Source organism: Diplotaxodon limnothrissa, linkage group LG3 (assembly GCF_057381915.1).
Source record: "Diplotaxodon limnothrissa isolate DT_005_m linkage group LG3, D_limnothrissa_male_GT1.1, whole genome shotgun sequence".
NCBI classification, from domain to species: domain Eukaryota; kingdom Metazoa; phylum Chordata; class Actinopteri; order Cichliformes; family Cichlidae; genus Diplotaxodon; species Diplotaxodon limnothrissa.
This window is the reverse complement of record NC_140598.1, coordinates 39,308,301-39,326,407: the sequence shown is the minus strand read 5'-3', so window position 1 is coordinate 39,326,407 and position 18,107 is coordinate 39,308,301. Positions and strand designations below refer to the sequence as shown.

General features: G+C 40.6%; 1 protein-coding gene across 2 annotated transcripts in view; it reads right to left on the bottom strand.

Moving 5' to 3' along the window:
• The window catches only part of trpc5a (transient receptor potential cation channel, subfamily C, member 5a), a 102,085-nt gene that overhangs the window by 42,513 nt on the left and 41,465 nt on the right, over positions 1 to 18,107 (bottom strand). For both annotated transcript variants that reach the window (XM_085350622.1, XM_085350623.1), the window contains exons 8-9: positions 6,409 to 6,546; positions 3,059 to 3,257 (exon numbers count right to left, since the gene is read on the bottom strand). In XM_085350622.1, the coding sequence (XP_085206748.1) occupies positions 3,059 to 3,257; positions 6,409 to 6,546 (337 nt within the window). The remainder of the gene's footprint in view (positions 1 to 3,058; positions 3,258 to 6,408; positions 6,547 to 18,107) is intronic.

Below are 18,107 nucleotides of genomic sequence, written 5' to 3'. Positions count from 1 at the left end.
CACACACACACACAAAACCAACTCCTCCACAGGCTTGAAAGCAGCCGACCACGCACCCCCACATCCACGCACTTTTACAGACACACTCCGGAGCCTCTTGATGATTAGCAATCAAACAGAAAAAATGAAGCAGATAAGTTTGACTTTATTAATTTAAATCTGGTTGTTTTTTTACTGTCTGGAGGAGAAAGTCCGGCTTCTTGCCGGGCAGTGACTCATTCAAGACTTTAAATGTGAAGTTCGTCGTTAGAGCTCAGCTTAGAATAGTTGATATGAGTCACTTATTAAAGACATATGAAGGAAAAAAGTGTGACATATTTCGTTTGTCTGTGCAAAATGTTTGTAAGCGCTGTTTAAATTTAGAGAAAATATACTTTCAATAACAGCTGAAAAACACTCACAAAACTAGTAGTTTCCTGTTGACGTCGGTTGTTTTGAACAGTCAAATGTTACTCCACTGACCCTCTCCATGCACCATTTCCTGAGCCAAGTCCCAAAGTCCCCTAACTGTCAGTCTGTAGTTGGCAACTTTTGAAACAGATTCCCATAAATCTTCCTCCAGCCTTGTTGTTCCCTCTATACTGATGTTTTAAAAGGTTACCCAGCCCATTTCTGTAACACCGTCAAACTCATGACAGCTGAAAAAAACCCCGATTCAAACTGAAGCAGCAGAGCCTGGAATCTTTTTTTATATAACTTCCAGTTCAGCTTCATCAGAGCCCGCTTTCCACATTACAGACAATAGCAGTGCAGGCATGAGCGTTTTTGGACATCGCCTAACAGAGTTGTTGAATCCGATGCAGTTGGACCGGACACTGAATGGTCCTTAATCTCAGCATCATAGCTGGCAGTTCCAACCCAATCATGCATTTCAGACAAGGTCAAAAAATGTTTAGTGTTTTATGCATGTTTGTTAGAATCATTATAATCTTTGTTTTGTGACTGTCAAGACTTGGGAGAGCAATTTTGTAAAAAAAAAAAATCAAAACAAAAACAAACAAATAAACACAGGGTTAATTTTAGGGTAAAGGTCAGTGAAATGAGACTCTTTGGAGGACGGCTTAGTACAGCTTCAAATGAACTCCAGGGTGGTTTAATCTATGGTGTGAATGTAGACTTGTAGTCAAGACCGCCTAAACCAGGACCAAGACAATACCAAGACCAGAGGGTATCGAGACATCCAACTCTATATGAATGCGATCTGACCTTGATCCGAACCAGCTACTAGCAGTACGTTATAAGTTCCAGATAAACAAAAATTTCTCATAGCCATGTATGCTTAGTATTCTGGGGTGCGGCAAGATACTATAGATGTGCAAAAGTATGTACATGACTAGCAAATAGCTGTGAAATGAATGTAAATTCTCCAATAGTCCAGAACACAGCAATTTCTTCATGTTTTTCCTTTTGATGGTCCCAGTAAGTAGACTGGACATTCTCACGTGGTTTGAAGTGACGCATTTTGTTTCACTTGGAGTCCACTTGGATTTTTCTCAGTGTGGAAAGAACCCAAATCTAAGGAAGAACCTAAAAGTTTGAAAACTCAACAATTGATTTGGACCTTCGAACTGTAAGTGTGAAAACGGGCTTAGACCTCACTAGGTTTCCTTGCCAGTTTCCTGGTAAAACGTGTGTTGACATGAGAGCATAATCTCTGAGGAATTCATAACAAGCAGGCATTTGCCCTGTGTCCTCCCCCCTGCATGCCTTGCCCAGTCAACACCCCTGGCTAAACCCAGCTGAGGACTTCTAACAGTGTCAACACACCTATCATTGTGAGAAAGTCCAAGTGGAACTGAATTCATGTGTGAAAATGACTAATTTACCGTGACGCTTTTGCCTGAGATGCTGCTAGTTTTGCTGAGAGCAGAGCCTGCAGCAGTGGTGGAGGGGGCTCCACCGGTGTGGTGAGCCTGCGTCACAACACCACGCTGTCAAACTGATTTCAAATTTCAAAACTGTCAGACACTTGAGGACATTTATCAGGTCTCTCATTTCCCTGGGGTGGCGCAAGTCTTTCTTCCCAGTCTAATTCATAAATGGAATACATTCAATTTTCTACCTCTAGATTTTACAGATTTTATGAAAATTCTTGGAACTGTATTAAAAATAAAAACAAAAAACATGTACACATGTATTCATAGCTTTTTTTTAGTATAATGATGCTACGAGGTTAACACCTATTTTCTGTTTCTTCCATAATTCTTTGCAGAACCTTTTAAGCTCCATCAGGTTGATAGGGACGCATTGCCCAAGGAACAGCCAAGTAACAAACAGGAAGCTAAAAAAAAGTCTTTCTGTAAATAACGCAGGGCTGGCCAACTCCAGGCCTTGATGGATGGTGTCCTGCAGGTTTTAGACGTGTCCTTGATCCAACACAGCTGAATCAAATGACTAAATGACCTCCTCAACACGTCCTGAAGTTCTCCAGATTCAGGTGTGTTGACCCAGGGGGATATCTAAAACCTGCAGGACACCGGCCCTCGAGGCCTGGAGTTGCCCACCCCTGAAATAAAGCTAAGCTGAGGTGAAAACATCACCATTTACCAGGATAAATGCAAAGTTGCTTTTTGAAAAAAAACCCTTTACCATGCTGAAACTCATTGACTGTGTCACAGAACTATTTTATTACATGAAAACATGTCTTCAAAGTGTGATTTGAAGTGGCTGATGGCACACATTTCTCACAACACACAAAAAAAGCAGAATAAACAAAAAAAAAAAGAGTTACTGTCCCCGTCTGTAAAGTCTTTAAGTCCAGTAGAGAAGAACAACAAAGGCTCTAAAAGCTGGATTTAAACTTTGTTCTTGCCTTCGGCAGAACTTGGTTTTGTAGGCAGACAGAAGACATCTGTCGGATCATGAAAATCTTTGTAAAGATGCAAACCCCTGTTGGATACCAGCCAGTGTAAGGGATGCTATGTGACTGAATTACAGAGAAACTTCCAACAGATCTGAGGTCAGAGCTGCAGAAAGGCCAGCCACAAACAGAGCAGATCATTTCAGCAGGTACAGAGTTTTTAAGCACAATCCTCCGAGGAATACTCTGAAAACTTACCCAGCACCCACGGCAGAATCATCCACTCCACAATGGTGGGTGGGGGTCCCTGCATGTGCAGGTTGGTGCGGGCGATGTGCTGCGAGGCCAGCAGCAGTAAGAAGAGAAAGGTCAGGTAGGATGCCGTGTGACAGATGAACTTGATGAAAGGCTTCTTAATGAAACTTCCCAGAGCACTCTTTGGAGCCAACAGGTAGATCTGAGGAGGATGGAGAGAGGGAGATGGACGGGGGGAGAATGGAAAAAGAAAGGATTTCAGTAAGAGCACAAAAGAAGAAGGAGAGGCAAGATAAGAGGGAGCCTGCTTTGTTATTAAATGAACTTTAATGACCAAAAAAATTAATTAAAATAAAATCAGCCGATGGAAGTGGCTTGAAGGCATAAAAACACAGGACTGAATGTCTGCAGAGACGTGACTCTCAAAGCATAGCAACACAAACAAGAAATTTGACATTATGTAACGATTAATGAGTACAAAAAACATCACCTCAGATGCTTGTTGATGCCTTAAACTGATTTTGTCCTCTCAAATATTGTTCTTTTCCCCTCAATTTCAGCTCAACAGGGAAGAAAAAGAAGAAGATGTATGTAAGTCGATAAATGTCCATGCTCAGCCACCGTCACCTCGTGTTTCATCTGTCAGCGCTGTTATTGTTATCGCTGGCGTTATTGCCGTTATGATGCTTGTTTACTTGCTCTGCTCGTCTACTTGCTGCTGGCAACCTCGGCACACTGAGTCACGCCAGTGAAGCTTTTTAACTCGAACTGAGTCGCACGTCGACAGACTCAGAAACAATAAGGCCGAAAGAGAGCGAGAGGGAGAGAGACGTGTGCTTAAATACACAATTAAAACATTAATAACTAACCCCACTGCGGCACCACTCTGATTATTGATATGTAAGCACTTTATGTTAATTATCTCACTCACATCAGCAAAAACATGCAGTGTAACTAACCTCAATTAAGACCAAATTACATGTCGGAGTCTTTGAAGACACCACAAAGGTCACAGTAATAAACGAGAGGAAAGAGGTGCAAATATTTTCCCCTTTTCTAATTATTCTTCCTTCTTAAGCTTTATAGAAAGACAGAAAAGTAAACTAACATTAAAAATGAGCTAACAGCATTCATCTAAGAAGGAGGAAAATTTTTAAGAAAGCCTGTAAGATGGCTCCGAACTTCCAGACCAATTATTGGGTTTAACAGAGTTATGTTGAAAATGTATCCCTGAAATGTGCTGCAAACAAATGTTTTACTTTTCTTTGGCTTTATGTGGGGAATCAGGAAACAAGAGCCAGTATGTAAGTTGACTTGTATTTTGGAAAACTGTGCCCTTTAACTGTCATGTGACTCTTCATTTTAGAACCGCCCATCATTCCTGCCAGGCTGTGAAAAGCAGCAGCACATGGCAGTGAAGGCAAGCACCAATTTTCTTTACAAAACTGTCTTTGGCTCGTCAAAGTACAAATATCTAAAGCAATTAATTCTCCTGAAGATATCAAGTTTGTTTTTCCCTCTTGACTGACTTGTGGTTTTGTCCCTTTGCCTCAGATCTCCTCCTTGTTTGCATATCTATTGAGTTTCCTGCTGCTTCTTGAATGTGTCAATAAATCATTTAAAGTATTCCTGGAGTTCAGAGCAGTAACCCGGACGACCAAAGAGATATAATCTCTCCAGCGTATCCTGGTTCTATCTAGGGGCCTCCCAGAACATCTTCCCCAGGAGGCTTCCTAATCAGATGCCTGAACCACCTCAACTGGCTCCCTTAACGTGGAGGAGTAGCAGCCCAACTCTGAGTTCTCCCAAATAAAAATAAACTCTTCCCCCCTCCAGGAGGCATCAAAACCTGGAGAAATCTCATATCTGCTGCTGATCTTGTACTTCTTCCACCTTCGATTGCTGCATGGTTGACAAACCCCTGCTTCGGTCAGATAGACCCATGCAGCATGTTGGAGATTAGCCCACCTGGACCCTACAGAGTCATCAGGTGCTCATCAATTAAAGGCTCGCCAAGATCCATGACCCAGGAATGGAAATGAATGTGCAGTTTTGTACAGAATTTTGTTTATTTATTTTAAAATGGCCTGCATTTGTATAGCGCTTTACTCAGTCCCTAAGGACTCCAAAGCGCTTTACACTACATTCAGTCATTCACCCATTCACACACAGGTAATGGCAAGCTACGTTGTAGCCACAGCTGCCCTGGGGCGCACTGACAGAGGCGAGGCTGCCGGACACAGGCGCCACCGGGCCCTCTGACCACCACCAGTAGGCAAACTTGGGGTTAGTATCTTGCCCAAGGATATTTGGCATGCAGCCAGGATGCAGCGTGGGATCGAACCACCGACCTTCTGATTAGTGGCTGACCTGCTCTGCCACCTGAGCTACAGCCACCCCATGTTTAGAGAAATGTTTCTCAATTTCTCTAAACTCAAAGGTTTTAAAGATGAACAAAAGCAGATCTTTATCTGCATCCCAGCATTAATGACTCAGCAAGTTAACACATTGGCTCATAAGTTGGCTGAAGTTCATCTGTGTGTATTTAGTTGGCTCATATTACTGCAGTACCAACAGCATAAATAGACATTTTTCTGAAACGAAATCCTTTAAAACATAAAATGACCAGATTAAATATATAACACAGTCCGTATGTCTGTGACATCTGTTAACTTCCAGGTCCTCTTCAAAACCTTATTTCTTATTTTCCATCGTCCTTCAGTCAGTAAACCGTAACTTTGGTCTAATTACTACCTGAAAACAGTTTGAAAAAGCAGCAGTTTGGTTGCAGCTCTTTGACTTTATTACCCTATATTTCTTCTTTTCCCCATGTCATTGATTTCTTGTCTTTCCCCTTTCTAGGGAAATGATCATTTTGTCAGTTCCTCTTCTCGTCTGTCTTTCCACTTCTCCTGCCATTTATCTCTCACCTTCTTCATTTATTTTCTCTAATTCCCTCTTCCTCCTTTGAACTTTCCTGAATCTCAATATTTCCATTTTTCTAAATTCCTTTCCAATCTAGATTTTCTTCTTCTCTTCCTGTCTTGCTTCTCGAAATCTCGATCCCCCATCTATTGTCATCTTTTTAGAAAGAAAGAAGGTGTACTTTATTGATCCCCGTGGGGAAATTCCTCTCTGCATTTTAACCCATTCACTCAGTGAAGCAGTGTGCAAGGACGGTACCTTGCTCAGGGGTACCTCAGGGTAGCTGTTCAGGGGAATCGAACCCCCGACCTTCCGATCACGGGGCCACCACTCTACCTACTGAGCTATCCCTGCCCATCCTTTACCCACTTTCTTCAAATCTATATACTCCATCCTCCTGCACCCTCCCATTATTCTTTTTTCCTTACCAATGAGAAGACCGGGAACAAGAGTCCGATGATAAAGCAGGTGACCAGTTTAACCGCCCAGTGTCGTCTCCTCCAACCCGGGAAGCCATCATACCACAGTGTGGCCAGCAGCTGCTGGCAGTTTGGCTGTGCCACAAACTGGAAAGAGAACAACAGGGAGAGGAAATGCAGTTTAGTATTTGTGAAAAAGCCCTGAAAAGCCCTTTTAAACGTAGTTCATTAATCATACAGAGGCTTTTTTTTTTTTTTTTGTGGGGGTGGGGGTGGGGGTGGGGGTTCACTTTAAAAAAATGTGATCACCCTGACTGCTTAATAAGTTCATGGAAACATTTGCCTCTGCCTGCTCAGTGGTGTTTATTTTGATGCTGATGCCATTACCAAATTATCTCCTCCTCCTTCACTTCATTCATTTTTTCTTAACTCCAGGAGGCTGCGGCCCTTTCATCTTTTCTCCCTCTTCTATCATTCCATCTATATGTAATTAAATCATTTTGTTATTCACAGTCACACATTCCCAATAGAGTAAAACACGAGTGGCTCTTAGCGTGTCCTTTATTAGTAGTAGTCGGATATCAGAGTGAACTGTCATCTTGTTAAGGTCCATTTCCATCTCGACTGTGACATTGACTCCTCTGACTGATTTCTACTGGGATTGGGATTTGATTTCCCCTAACCAATCACAAAAGAACAAGGTATCCACCTGAAGCTAATGTGATTAAACTCGACACTGCTGCAGAGCAATGCAAACATACAGTTTTTTCCCCAGGGATTTAGAAGCAAAGAACAAAGTACAGTAAAAAGAAAAATAGGTCTTCAAACGAGGTTGCTGGTAAACACGTAGGAGATAACCTTTGCAGATAATTTTCCAGGGTTTTTAGAATCCTTATCTTGTTGTATCCACTGGTGCATCAGTGGATTAAGCCAGGCACAGGAATTAATTAATAACTGAAACCTTTTAAGACTTAATACCGGACAGTTAAGGACACTCAAACAGACCAGACTCACGTCTTTGACAGCCAGAGAGCAGAAAAAAAAATCAGAACAACTGAGTCATTCAGCTACACAACATACATTCATACAGACGTGGCAGAAGCTCAAACTTAGGCATATAGACATAGCCAAGAAGTTTAAACTGAGAATCAGAACGAAGAAGAAAAGTTATTCTGAATGCACAACATGTCAAACCTTGAGGCAAATGTACTGCAGCAGGAGAAGACCACACCGGGCATCACAGCTAAAATAGGAAAAGGAGGGTACAGTTCATCCAGGCTCAACAAAAATGGACAATAAGAGTTTGGAAAACGTTCTCTGGTCTGATGAGTCTCGATTTCTGCTGCGACATTCAGGTAGTAGGATCACAATTTTGTATAAACAACATGATAGCGTGGATCAATCCTGCTTTGTCTGAACACCATTATACCACCAGGGTGCTGCATGTGGTGTCGTGGCGTTGGGGATGTTTTCTTGGCACAACTGGATTTTTTTGTAACTACCACACCCTACCCCAGTTGTTGCTGCCCATGTCCATCCCTTTGCTACCACAGTGTATGCATCCACTGATGGTTTCTTCCAGCAGGATAGCACACCATGTCACAAAGCTCAAATAATCTCAAACCGGTTTCTTGAACATGACACAGAGCCTTGTAGAAGCCTTCTTCAAAAAAGTCCTGTTACATTCAAAAATAAAAGCCCCAGCTACTTTTTAAGGAATAAACACACACACACACACACACACACACACACACACACACACACACACACACACACACACACACACACACAAAGAAACTAGTCCTAATGGCTTTTTAGCAGCAGGAATCCCAGCAAGGACTGTTCTTTTCTGCCTAACTACAGTGCATCACAAGATCAGCACCATGGACGGCTCTTTCCACACTCTATACTACAGGATGCTGAAATGTTTGAAGCAAAGCTGGTAAAAATTCAGACAGTCTCATAAAAAGAGCTTATGTTTAGTTATAGACAGTGCATATACAATGCGCCAGGATCAATTATCTCCAAGCCCACACTTACAGAAAAAAACACAAGGAAGTGAAGAAATCTGCAGTTATCACCAAATGTTCAGCCGTCAAAAGTTGCAGAAGATAATTTTTGACTGACAGTTTCAGGTGTCATCCTGTTTTTGTTTTTGTTTTTTCCTGTTCTTGTTTTCCAGTTTTCCTCTTCAATCTATTAGCTAAATGTTTGGTTCATAACAGTTTCCCGTCCTTGTGTGAAGGTGGATGTGCCAAATTGAGCTGGATGTTTATTTAGCTCATTTATCTAAAAGGATGTTTGTTTAAAGGAGAAAAACATTATTAACATTCTCTTATACAGATACAAAGACACACAGACATGACTCGAGGTGATTGATAACCTTCAGTCTCTGAAGCCTTTTCAGAGTATGAGAGTAATTTACAGTCCTGGGATTTTTACCAAGATTAAAACTAATCACCGAAAAGCAGAAATGAGAAGGGAGGAAGTAAATAAATTGAAAGGTACTGAATGAAGAAAGGAAGAAAATGAAAGATGGGCCTGGCAAGAACAAGGAAGCAGAGGAAGAGAGAAGAAAAGAAAAAGGGGGACACAATGGGAGAAAGAAAATAAGAGGAAAAGTCAGACAGGAAGGAAAGAGGAATGGTTCTTGGTGACTCAGAGGGCACCTGAAGGTCTGATGGGGACAAACAGCCTTTGGCGTAATGCCAACAGTATTAGCGGTTGAACTGTAATGAGATGTAAATGGAAAAAACAGAGGAGCTACAAACCTGTCAGGGCTGAAAGTAACCTTTGGTTTGTCATAAAAGCTCACAGAGGAAGATAAAGCCTCCCCAGATTTACCCGTATGATGCTTGCTGTGGAGCATTTCTAAGTGTAAAGATTACACATGATTCCTTTGTCAGGACTCATGTCACCATTTTAATGGAAACAAAAAGGTTCACATTGTTTGCAGGGTTAGTGTATGTCGACAAGCAGCAGCAATTGCTACATGTTTTTTACATTGTTGAATTATTGTTTAAATCACCAAGATAAATACTACATATTAATGCTATGGAGCATAACAGTATGCAACGTTCTGACTAACTGTATGGATTTCAGCTTATTGACTGTTGCTGTGATTTGGACCTATTTAGATAAAGCTTTAAATGTGATGTACAACACAAATAAGAATAGGAAGATTTTCTGATTTTTCCTTTTTCCACCAACTTAGCATGTTTTGTTTTCTTCCACCCCTCAATTTCTTTCACCTCTTTGTTAAATCAGTTGTCTTTGCTACATCCCATTCTCAGTGTTTTCTTTTTCTTCTCTGTTCTACATCACTGAGCTTCTTTTCGTTGTCATCTTGTGTATTTTCTTTTTCATTATATGACCCCCAATCCTCTTTACTTCTCCCCTTCTATACATTGCATCTCTTCTCAACTGATTCTCCACCTCCTCTGGGTTTGGTCTCCACTCCCGTCCTTCTCACTTTGTATTTGCTCGCTTGTCTTTCTTTTCTGCTCAGTCGCATTTCTTCTCCTCACCCCTTCTTCCTTACCCTATCCTCCCCTCAGCTCCAGCATGGTGTCCTGTTTCCATGGCAGCAGTATGCTAATGAGCTAGTTGATCTTTTGGCTTCACTAAACTACAGCAGTCTGCTCCTTTCTCTTCTTTCCTGTTTTGCTGTTGATAAATATGCTTGTCATGGTTTACTGTTGACACAAAAACACTTGCTGACGTAACAGCACCATTTGAGATGGCCTCTAGACCAATCAGAAAGTCAGAGCAGATCAGGAAGGAGAAACCTAAGAAGCAAACAGATCTCAGGCATAACTCTGTTTTTGGGATATATAGAACAACGTGAGACATCACTGAAATAACTTATAAACTCACAATGAATCAGAATAAATTACACAACACTCTGGAAAAGCTGGGGTGGTGGGTGGTATAATTTCATCATCAGCGATCAGTCAGCCAGTAGCATGAAGATGATAGAAATACATTGTCTGGATCCAGGCAGTGAATGGTAAATGACTGTGGTGGGCGATGACTCGGGTCAGCTGAACTGGGGACACGAATGACATCATTTTCCGGTCTGAACCTACATTAGGTTAAGAGATCTACATTTTACTTGCATCAACATTGAGACATGGATGAGTGGCAAATTCCAGACAGTCAAACTCCTACTGAAGTGGAACAAATGAGAATAGTGGCAATTTATGCCCTGATGATCAGTTTATTCTATTCTATTTATATTAAATTCTATTCTATTTAGCAATATTCCCACAGATATTCTCTTTTGATATATTATTCTTTTTTATCTTTAGAAAAAAAAAAGGTGGCTAGGTTGATTTAAAAAACATGCAGCAGCATCATTCATCATTTTCAATATATCTTTAACATGTCGTCATGATAGGAATCTTTTTTACTTCCTAACGATCTCTTTTCTTTTTGAATGAAGAATAAAATGGTTAAAATACATGGTTACCTAAAATTGATTGTAATTTGGCCAAATTGCACTAGCAGAAGGGTGTTAATAAAGTAAGAATTAAATGGTCATGTTATATAACTTATAACATGTGGTGGTACCACTATAAAGCTTAGCTGTCGTGTGCTCTGGAATATATTGTTAGCTTAGTAACTTGTCAGACGCAGCAGCTGAGACACCTTCTCTGTATTAATATCAGGCCTCCAGCTTGATACATTTTCTTGAAATACTGACAAAAAAGGAAGCAGGCACCATCAGTTTTTTTAGTAATTTAGTATTGCCCCCAAAACCAGACTGTTAATATGGCCCAAATGTAACTGCCAGCTCTGGGACCCGTTTTTTTATTCCACTGTACAAGTTAATAATTTTCTAAATTTAACTGATCCAGAATCCAATTTGCAAAATAAACTATCACATATTACAAAATACGAGCAATGGACAACACAAACAGCTGATATATTCACCCGACTGCCAAAACCTATAGTATACATTTAAAATGAGCTCATGTTTAATGGCAAACAGCAACCACACATGGATACTTATCAGGTTTTGCTGTCTTGTACTGAAATTCCTTTTGTCTCACACTCTCCGTCTTTCATGCTAGCACTGGAAAAGTGTCACTGCGCCACCATGACGAATTTCCAGTCCAACTTAAATTGATTACCACGGTCTCTCTCCGGCAGCGCTTTGCCTCCTTCTCCCAGCAGGCTGGGTCAGTGGTGTGAAAACTGCAGAGGATAAAGTCTTAAACTTAATCTCAGTGTGCCTGCAGCAAAGAAACCACACTCTTTCATGCTAATCCAATAGCAGCTTTACATAACACACAGTACTTTTACTGGTCGGGGCAAGAGAGAGTTGTCTGAAAATGACTTTAAGGGATGTAAACATGGGGGGGTTTCCTGTAGAAATAATTTAGCGACCAATCCAGGGAAAAAAACCCAACAAAAAAAACCAAAGCAAATCTAGCCAATGTAAAATTTCTAATTTTAAAACGCCACATCTTCAGTGTTTTGAGAAATATACAGATGTTTCCATGGTGAAATGTGGGGGAAAAATTAAGAGGTGGGGAATTTTGGACTTGGATATAATAAAATCTAATGGGCAACAGGGGGCAGCATTTCTCGATTAAAAAAAATAAGTCTAAATGTATGCCGTGCCAAGCCACTACCAATATGAGTGCGCAGCTGGGTGTCTGTAAAAATGTCAAATCTAAATGTGAAAAAACAACCTGTCTTCCTGACTTACGATGCTCACTACAGGCCAGATCTTTCTGGAAGATCATCATAAGATCAAGTTACATCGCTCAAAACATTTAAGAGAACTCAGGAGACCGTTGATCTCAGTATAACACAAAGTCAGTAAAACATCAGGTATATTAGTCTGTCTACTTAGAAACCATAAATCATTGTGAATCCAGTTCAGCTGCTTTTGTGCAAGTGGAAACAAGTGCACTGAAGAAGCAACACTAAAACACACACAAATCACAAATGGGATGATTTCTGGAGGTGGTAGCCATGGACCATGGCTCTCTCCTTATCCCTCCTGGATAATTTTTATTACATCCTAAATCTGATCAGTTTAGTGTTTGTGTCTAATGTGAAGAACAGAAGGTTCTGACAAGACAATGGCTCAGGCCACAAAATAAGATATTAAAAATATATATTGTATGTGCTTCCTGTGGGCCCAGATCTGCAGCATTAACTAAGCAGTTTTTATTTTATTTCAGGGGGGCAGAAACCAAAGCTTCCAGGAAACTTTACTTAAGCACAGGAACAACGTGCAAACTCCAAACAGAAGGCGTCTCGTGCTAAGAGACAACACTCTCAGTACTGAATCACTGAGCTGCTTAACTAAACTATAAGAGTGTATTTAAAAAAAAGTTACACTGAAGGCTTATTTTACTTATTAGTATCATAAAATATCATTTTAAACCTCAAAGTTACTGCTGCAAAACAAAATGCTTCAAAGGCACTTTAAGCTGTAAACTGAACGACTGTTTTCTTAGATCATTTCTTGTATAATGACCACACAATATCTTCTAATCTCTCAAAGCATCAACACAATGTAACAACAAAGATTCAAATTTCCCCCCAAAAAAGAAGTAAAGATCAGGCCTTTTTGTCACTGTATGTATTTTATGCCAGGTTTATATCGGGACAGCTTGTTTATCAGGATTTCACTGTCTCTATTCTTTCATAAAACATTTAAAGACCTGAACAGAGATTAAAAACAAAAAACAACTCACGCCCACGCAGCAACACATGCACCCACAGCCGCACACAATAACAACAGCAAGAAAAATATACCATGAAATCTGCACTGCTGGCAGCCCACTGAGTCTCAAACGACATTAGCAAAGTGAATGGAGAAAAATGCAGGAATGAATCACAGAGACGAGCATTAATAGTGAATTACAGGGAAGCGCAGTGGCCAGTTAAGACTCATGTTAGATAAGCATTCCTTATTAAAAGTCTTCATTCCTGTTAGCTGTGATGATAAGGACACAGACTATGAAAAGAAAAAAAAAGAAAAAAGTATTTTCATCACTAATAAATGCACCGAGTCATCCAGCAGATACTCCAGGGAGCTGGCACAGACAAGGAAATTAGCAGAGTGTGAAACCAGGCTCTCCAAAAAGGACCCAAACTCCTTTTTATTAAACTCCTCGCAGAGAGAGGCTCGGTCGAGTTGTGATGACTCATGTTAACCTGCTGAAAGGAGCAGCAGCCTGGAGTGCTGCGAGATGAATAGGCTTTTACATTATTTGCATTTCCGCTTGTTCAGGAAGCCTCTGCGGGTTACGTGATGGGCACAGCAACCGTTATACAAGAATTCAAACTTGACTTCTGTGTCCTACTTTAGCCCACAGACGAAAGATCTGGCAAATGTGCCGAAGCACTATCTAGAAATGCTCTGAATCTTTTAGTCATGTACATTACTTGTCCTCACTTTCCTTTAAAGCTCCCTTGATGGCTGGCAGCATGTTCTTCTACTTTGTTCATCTATTTTGTTCTTTCCCTGAGTGGGTCTGTGTTCATTGATTGGTTAATTTGTTGGCACACCTGTGCTGATGCAAACAGGACCAGCGTGCAAGAGATCAGCACCTCTTATGTGACCTGAGGAAAGGAACACGAAGAAGTGGTTCTCAAACTTTTTCCTGACATGGACAACTTGTGACTTCAGCCTCAGTCACATAGACCTAGAGACCGATTAGAGACCCACTATAGGCCCATCAGTTACTAGGGAAAATTGTGTAATTCCAAATTGGTTGGTGTGTGATTAGGCACAAACTGGCTACCAAAGCTTTACATTAAACGTAATTCCACAAGCACTGTGTTAGTGAAATGCAGTGAACTGGTCACGCTCCAAAGACTCCTCTGGGATCCTTTAAAATCCAAATGTAAGAAAAAAAGTCTCAGCCAATGCAAAAGAAGCTGAGCTAACCAGTTCATTGTTATCACACCCTCAACATGTTTGGGTTACTGCTTTTACACACGCTACCATCCAGCTAATACAATTTCAGTTGTCAGTTTAGTCACACAGGTCTACAGACTAGTCGGCAAAGCCATGGTAACCTCTTGCTGCTAAGGAAGAATATGTTTTCATAACGTGTTGATGAGCGATTCCCGGAAATTGCTGGGAGTTGCTAAGTGAAATTAGTCACTAAGAAGTATGGAATATAACAACTTGTCTGCAAACACTCACCAACTACTTGCCAAGTGGTAGTAAAACTAAAAAGTGTGTTTCCAGACAAGTCTTTGTCTTCCATGTGAACTGCAGGCAGCCAATCCCTTTTTTTCTTTACTAATATAAACCAAAGAAATCTTAAGATGTTTTTTCAGTGCAGCACTGCACTGAAAAAACATCTTTGCAACTAATTTCTCTTAGCAACTTCCAGCAACCAGTTGCCAAGGGACCAGGGTTGCACATTTAGTTTGAGTAGTCTGCTGAGCAGTCTGTAGGTCAGTGTGACTAAACTGAGGGCACAGAGACTAAATATAAACCAGCCACAAAAAGTTAAAAAAAACACAGCTAAACTAAATAATGACAGTGGGAAAAGACCCACTGGTAACCACATAGCAGGTCAGCCACTAATCAGAAGGTCGGTGGTTCGATCCCAGGCTGCCTCCTGGCTGCATGCCAAATATCCTTGGGCAAGATACTAACCCCATGTTTGCCTACTGGTGGTGGTCAGAGGGCCCGGTGGCGCCAGTGTCCGGCAGCCTCGCCTCTGTCAGTGCGCCCCAGGGCAGCTGTGGCTACAACGTAGCTTGCCATCGCCAGTGTGTGAATGTGTGTGTGAATGGGTGAATGACTGAATGTAGTGTGAAGCGCTTTGGGGTCCTTAGGGACTAGAAAAGCGCTATACAAATGCAGGCCATTTACCATTTATGACCAATGCAGGGAAGAATCACACAGTCATTAATGAAGCAAGATGTTTCTTCTCATCTTTCCACAATTGTTTTTTTCCGCATTTCTAACCCATAGTTGATAAAATAATGTAAATATGGGCTGATTATGCCCAATTTTATAGTGTTTAAGATCATTTAATCATTATTAGGAAATACAAATAATACACTCAAACTGCAGATGTATTGAAGACATAATGCAGATTTTGTAGCTGTTAAACAACACCCATAAATAAATAAATCCATAACGTTAATAGTCGCTAAACAAAAACTATTCTCCTACACTGTAGTATCATTTTGATCCACTCTGCAATACCATCTATCTGACTGATAAGAGCTTCATTTGTCAAACATGCTACTTATGCAGAAAAAGCATTACTGAAACACAGTGAGATTATCTCGACAGAGAACAGAACAAAAACACAGCATCCAATGAAGAGCTTTGAATGTCCTTCAAGAAGCCTGGAGAAGTATTCCTGAAGACTGAAGTTCAGGCTAAGAATAAAGGTTTTCATATTAAACGCTGATTTTAAAGCTTGTTAAAAATCCACAAACTCTGTTTTGTCCTCTATACTGTATTTTCTTGTATATTTGCACATTTCAATAAACTGCTTAAACTATTTCCCATTTTCCCAGCAAAATATAACAAATATCTCTGTGAAACCATCTTCTATCTGACTGCTTCTCCCCACAAACACTGCTGGTACTTCAAATGATAGTAAACATCCTCTAATAAATGACATCATTGCCCACCTGCATGTAGCCAGGCTGCCGTACACAAGCTATCAAATCTTTATATCAGACTTTGTTCTCCAAGCACTGCGACTACAGGCAAATGTAGTCAGTGGTCCAAAGAGTCCTGCCGTGTCGTCAATATCAAAGTGCGATAACGATTTTCAGCCAGTGCAAAAGATGCTGAGCTAACCAGTTCATTCTCCCCCCCCCCCACACACACACACACACACGCGCGCTTGGGTCACCGCACTTCCTCCTGCTTCTGACACTAAATGGCAATCTGCTACACAAACTACTTTCCAGCTAATACAATTTCTGGGCATTTTGCCTCAACCGCTAAACCACTAAGAAATATGCTAACCGCCGCTACACAGCAGCAGTTAATTCAGTTTCTCTACAGCCTGATGTAATCTAAACAAAGCAATACACTAACTCAAAGCCATGCTAACACTAATTCATTTTGGCTGTCCACATGCTTGTGATCCATATGCAAATACCCTAAAGCCCTTGTGTGCGTCTGTGTGCTCCGTGAAGCTGATTCATGTATTCATATTTGATCTGACGTGCTAGGCCTTTCTTCTGTTAATCCTCTCTGATTTCTTTTTTTATTTTGTCTTTTAGAAAAAGAAATCTCTCTCTGTCACACTTTCTTCCTTTCCATCGATCTCTCTGGCTCTCCTTTCTCTCCACCCACTCAAACTGCCCTCCTTTCTTACACTGCTTTCAAATTATTCTCTTCAGTTCAGCAATGGAGCATCGTGCAGTCATTTTTGGATCACAGAAACTCGGCACTGTAAGCTGCTTTCTCAAAAACTTCAAGAAATGTATTAATTAATAACTACTACAGTTAAAATGTTTTGTTTTATTTCTTATATTCTTTAGATTTATCTATAATAAATCTATCTATAATTAACTTTAATATCCAACAGGTTGTAGGCAAACAGTATGGGACAAGTTTAGGGTCAGATTGCACTTCAGTCAAATGTTAAACAAGCTCAGATTCATTCACCTCTCAGCTTCAACTTTTTTTATATAGCACATAATTTCTAAATTATTTTATAGATAAAATCTCATTGTTAAGGGCCACACATTCTTTGGTAGTAAATCAAGCCCCAGCTTCTGAATGTTCAACGGTTTTCCAACAGTTCGAACCTGTGTCATTTTTGACTTTAAAGGAAATAATTAATAATCTGAGAAGCTCAAATTCTTTGCACGACATTATTCCCTCTCGTATCATTAAGGATGCATTGAATACAATCGGGTCTTGTATTTTATTTCTAATGAACTTCTCACTGTCATCTGGCTATGTTCCGACTGTCTTTAAACATGCAGTCGTGCAACCTGTCATCAAGAAAAGGTCCCTTGATCGTAACATTCTAGCTAATTACAGGCCGATTTCTAAACTTCCTTTTATGTCAAAAGTCTTAGAGAAAATAGTGCTTCGGCAACTACAGACCTATTTAGAGAGCAACGGTATAAGTGATAAATTTCAGTCTGGATTTAGACCGCGTCACAGCACCGAAACTGCCCTACTAAGAGTCTTTAATGACCTTCTCTTAATTGCTGACTCTGGGCGCTCTGCGGTCTTAGTACTATTGGATTTGACCTCAGCCTTTGATACGGTTGATCATGATATCCTTTTGGCAAGATTGGAACATGTAGTAGGCCTCAAAGGAAATGTTTTATCTTGGTTTAAATCATATTTTTCTGAGAGGTCGTTCTCCGTCTCGATGGGAAAATATTCCTCTTCTTCTGCCCGTTTCCGCTGTGGTGTGCCCCAGGGCTCGGTACTGGGTCCTGTGTTGTTTTCTCTGTATATGTTGCCCTTGAGCTCCATTTTTGAAAAACACAATGTCTCTTTTCACTGTTACGCTGATGATATTCAAATCTACCTTCACCTGACTGGGGATGCTTTATCCTCACCACATCCTCTGTTTGATTGTCTGAGTGATGTCAAGGACTGGTTATCACGTAACTTTCTTACTTTAAATGGAAAGAAGACAGAAATTATTGTTTTTGACCAAAATATGCCTCTGGGACAATTGACTGACACATTTGGGCCTGTTGCTAACTACCTTACTGATACTGCCAGG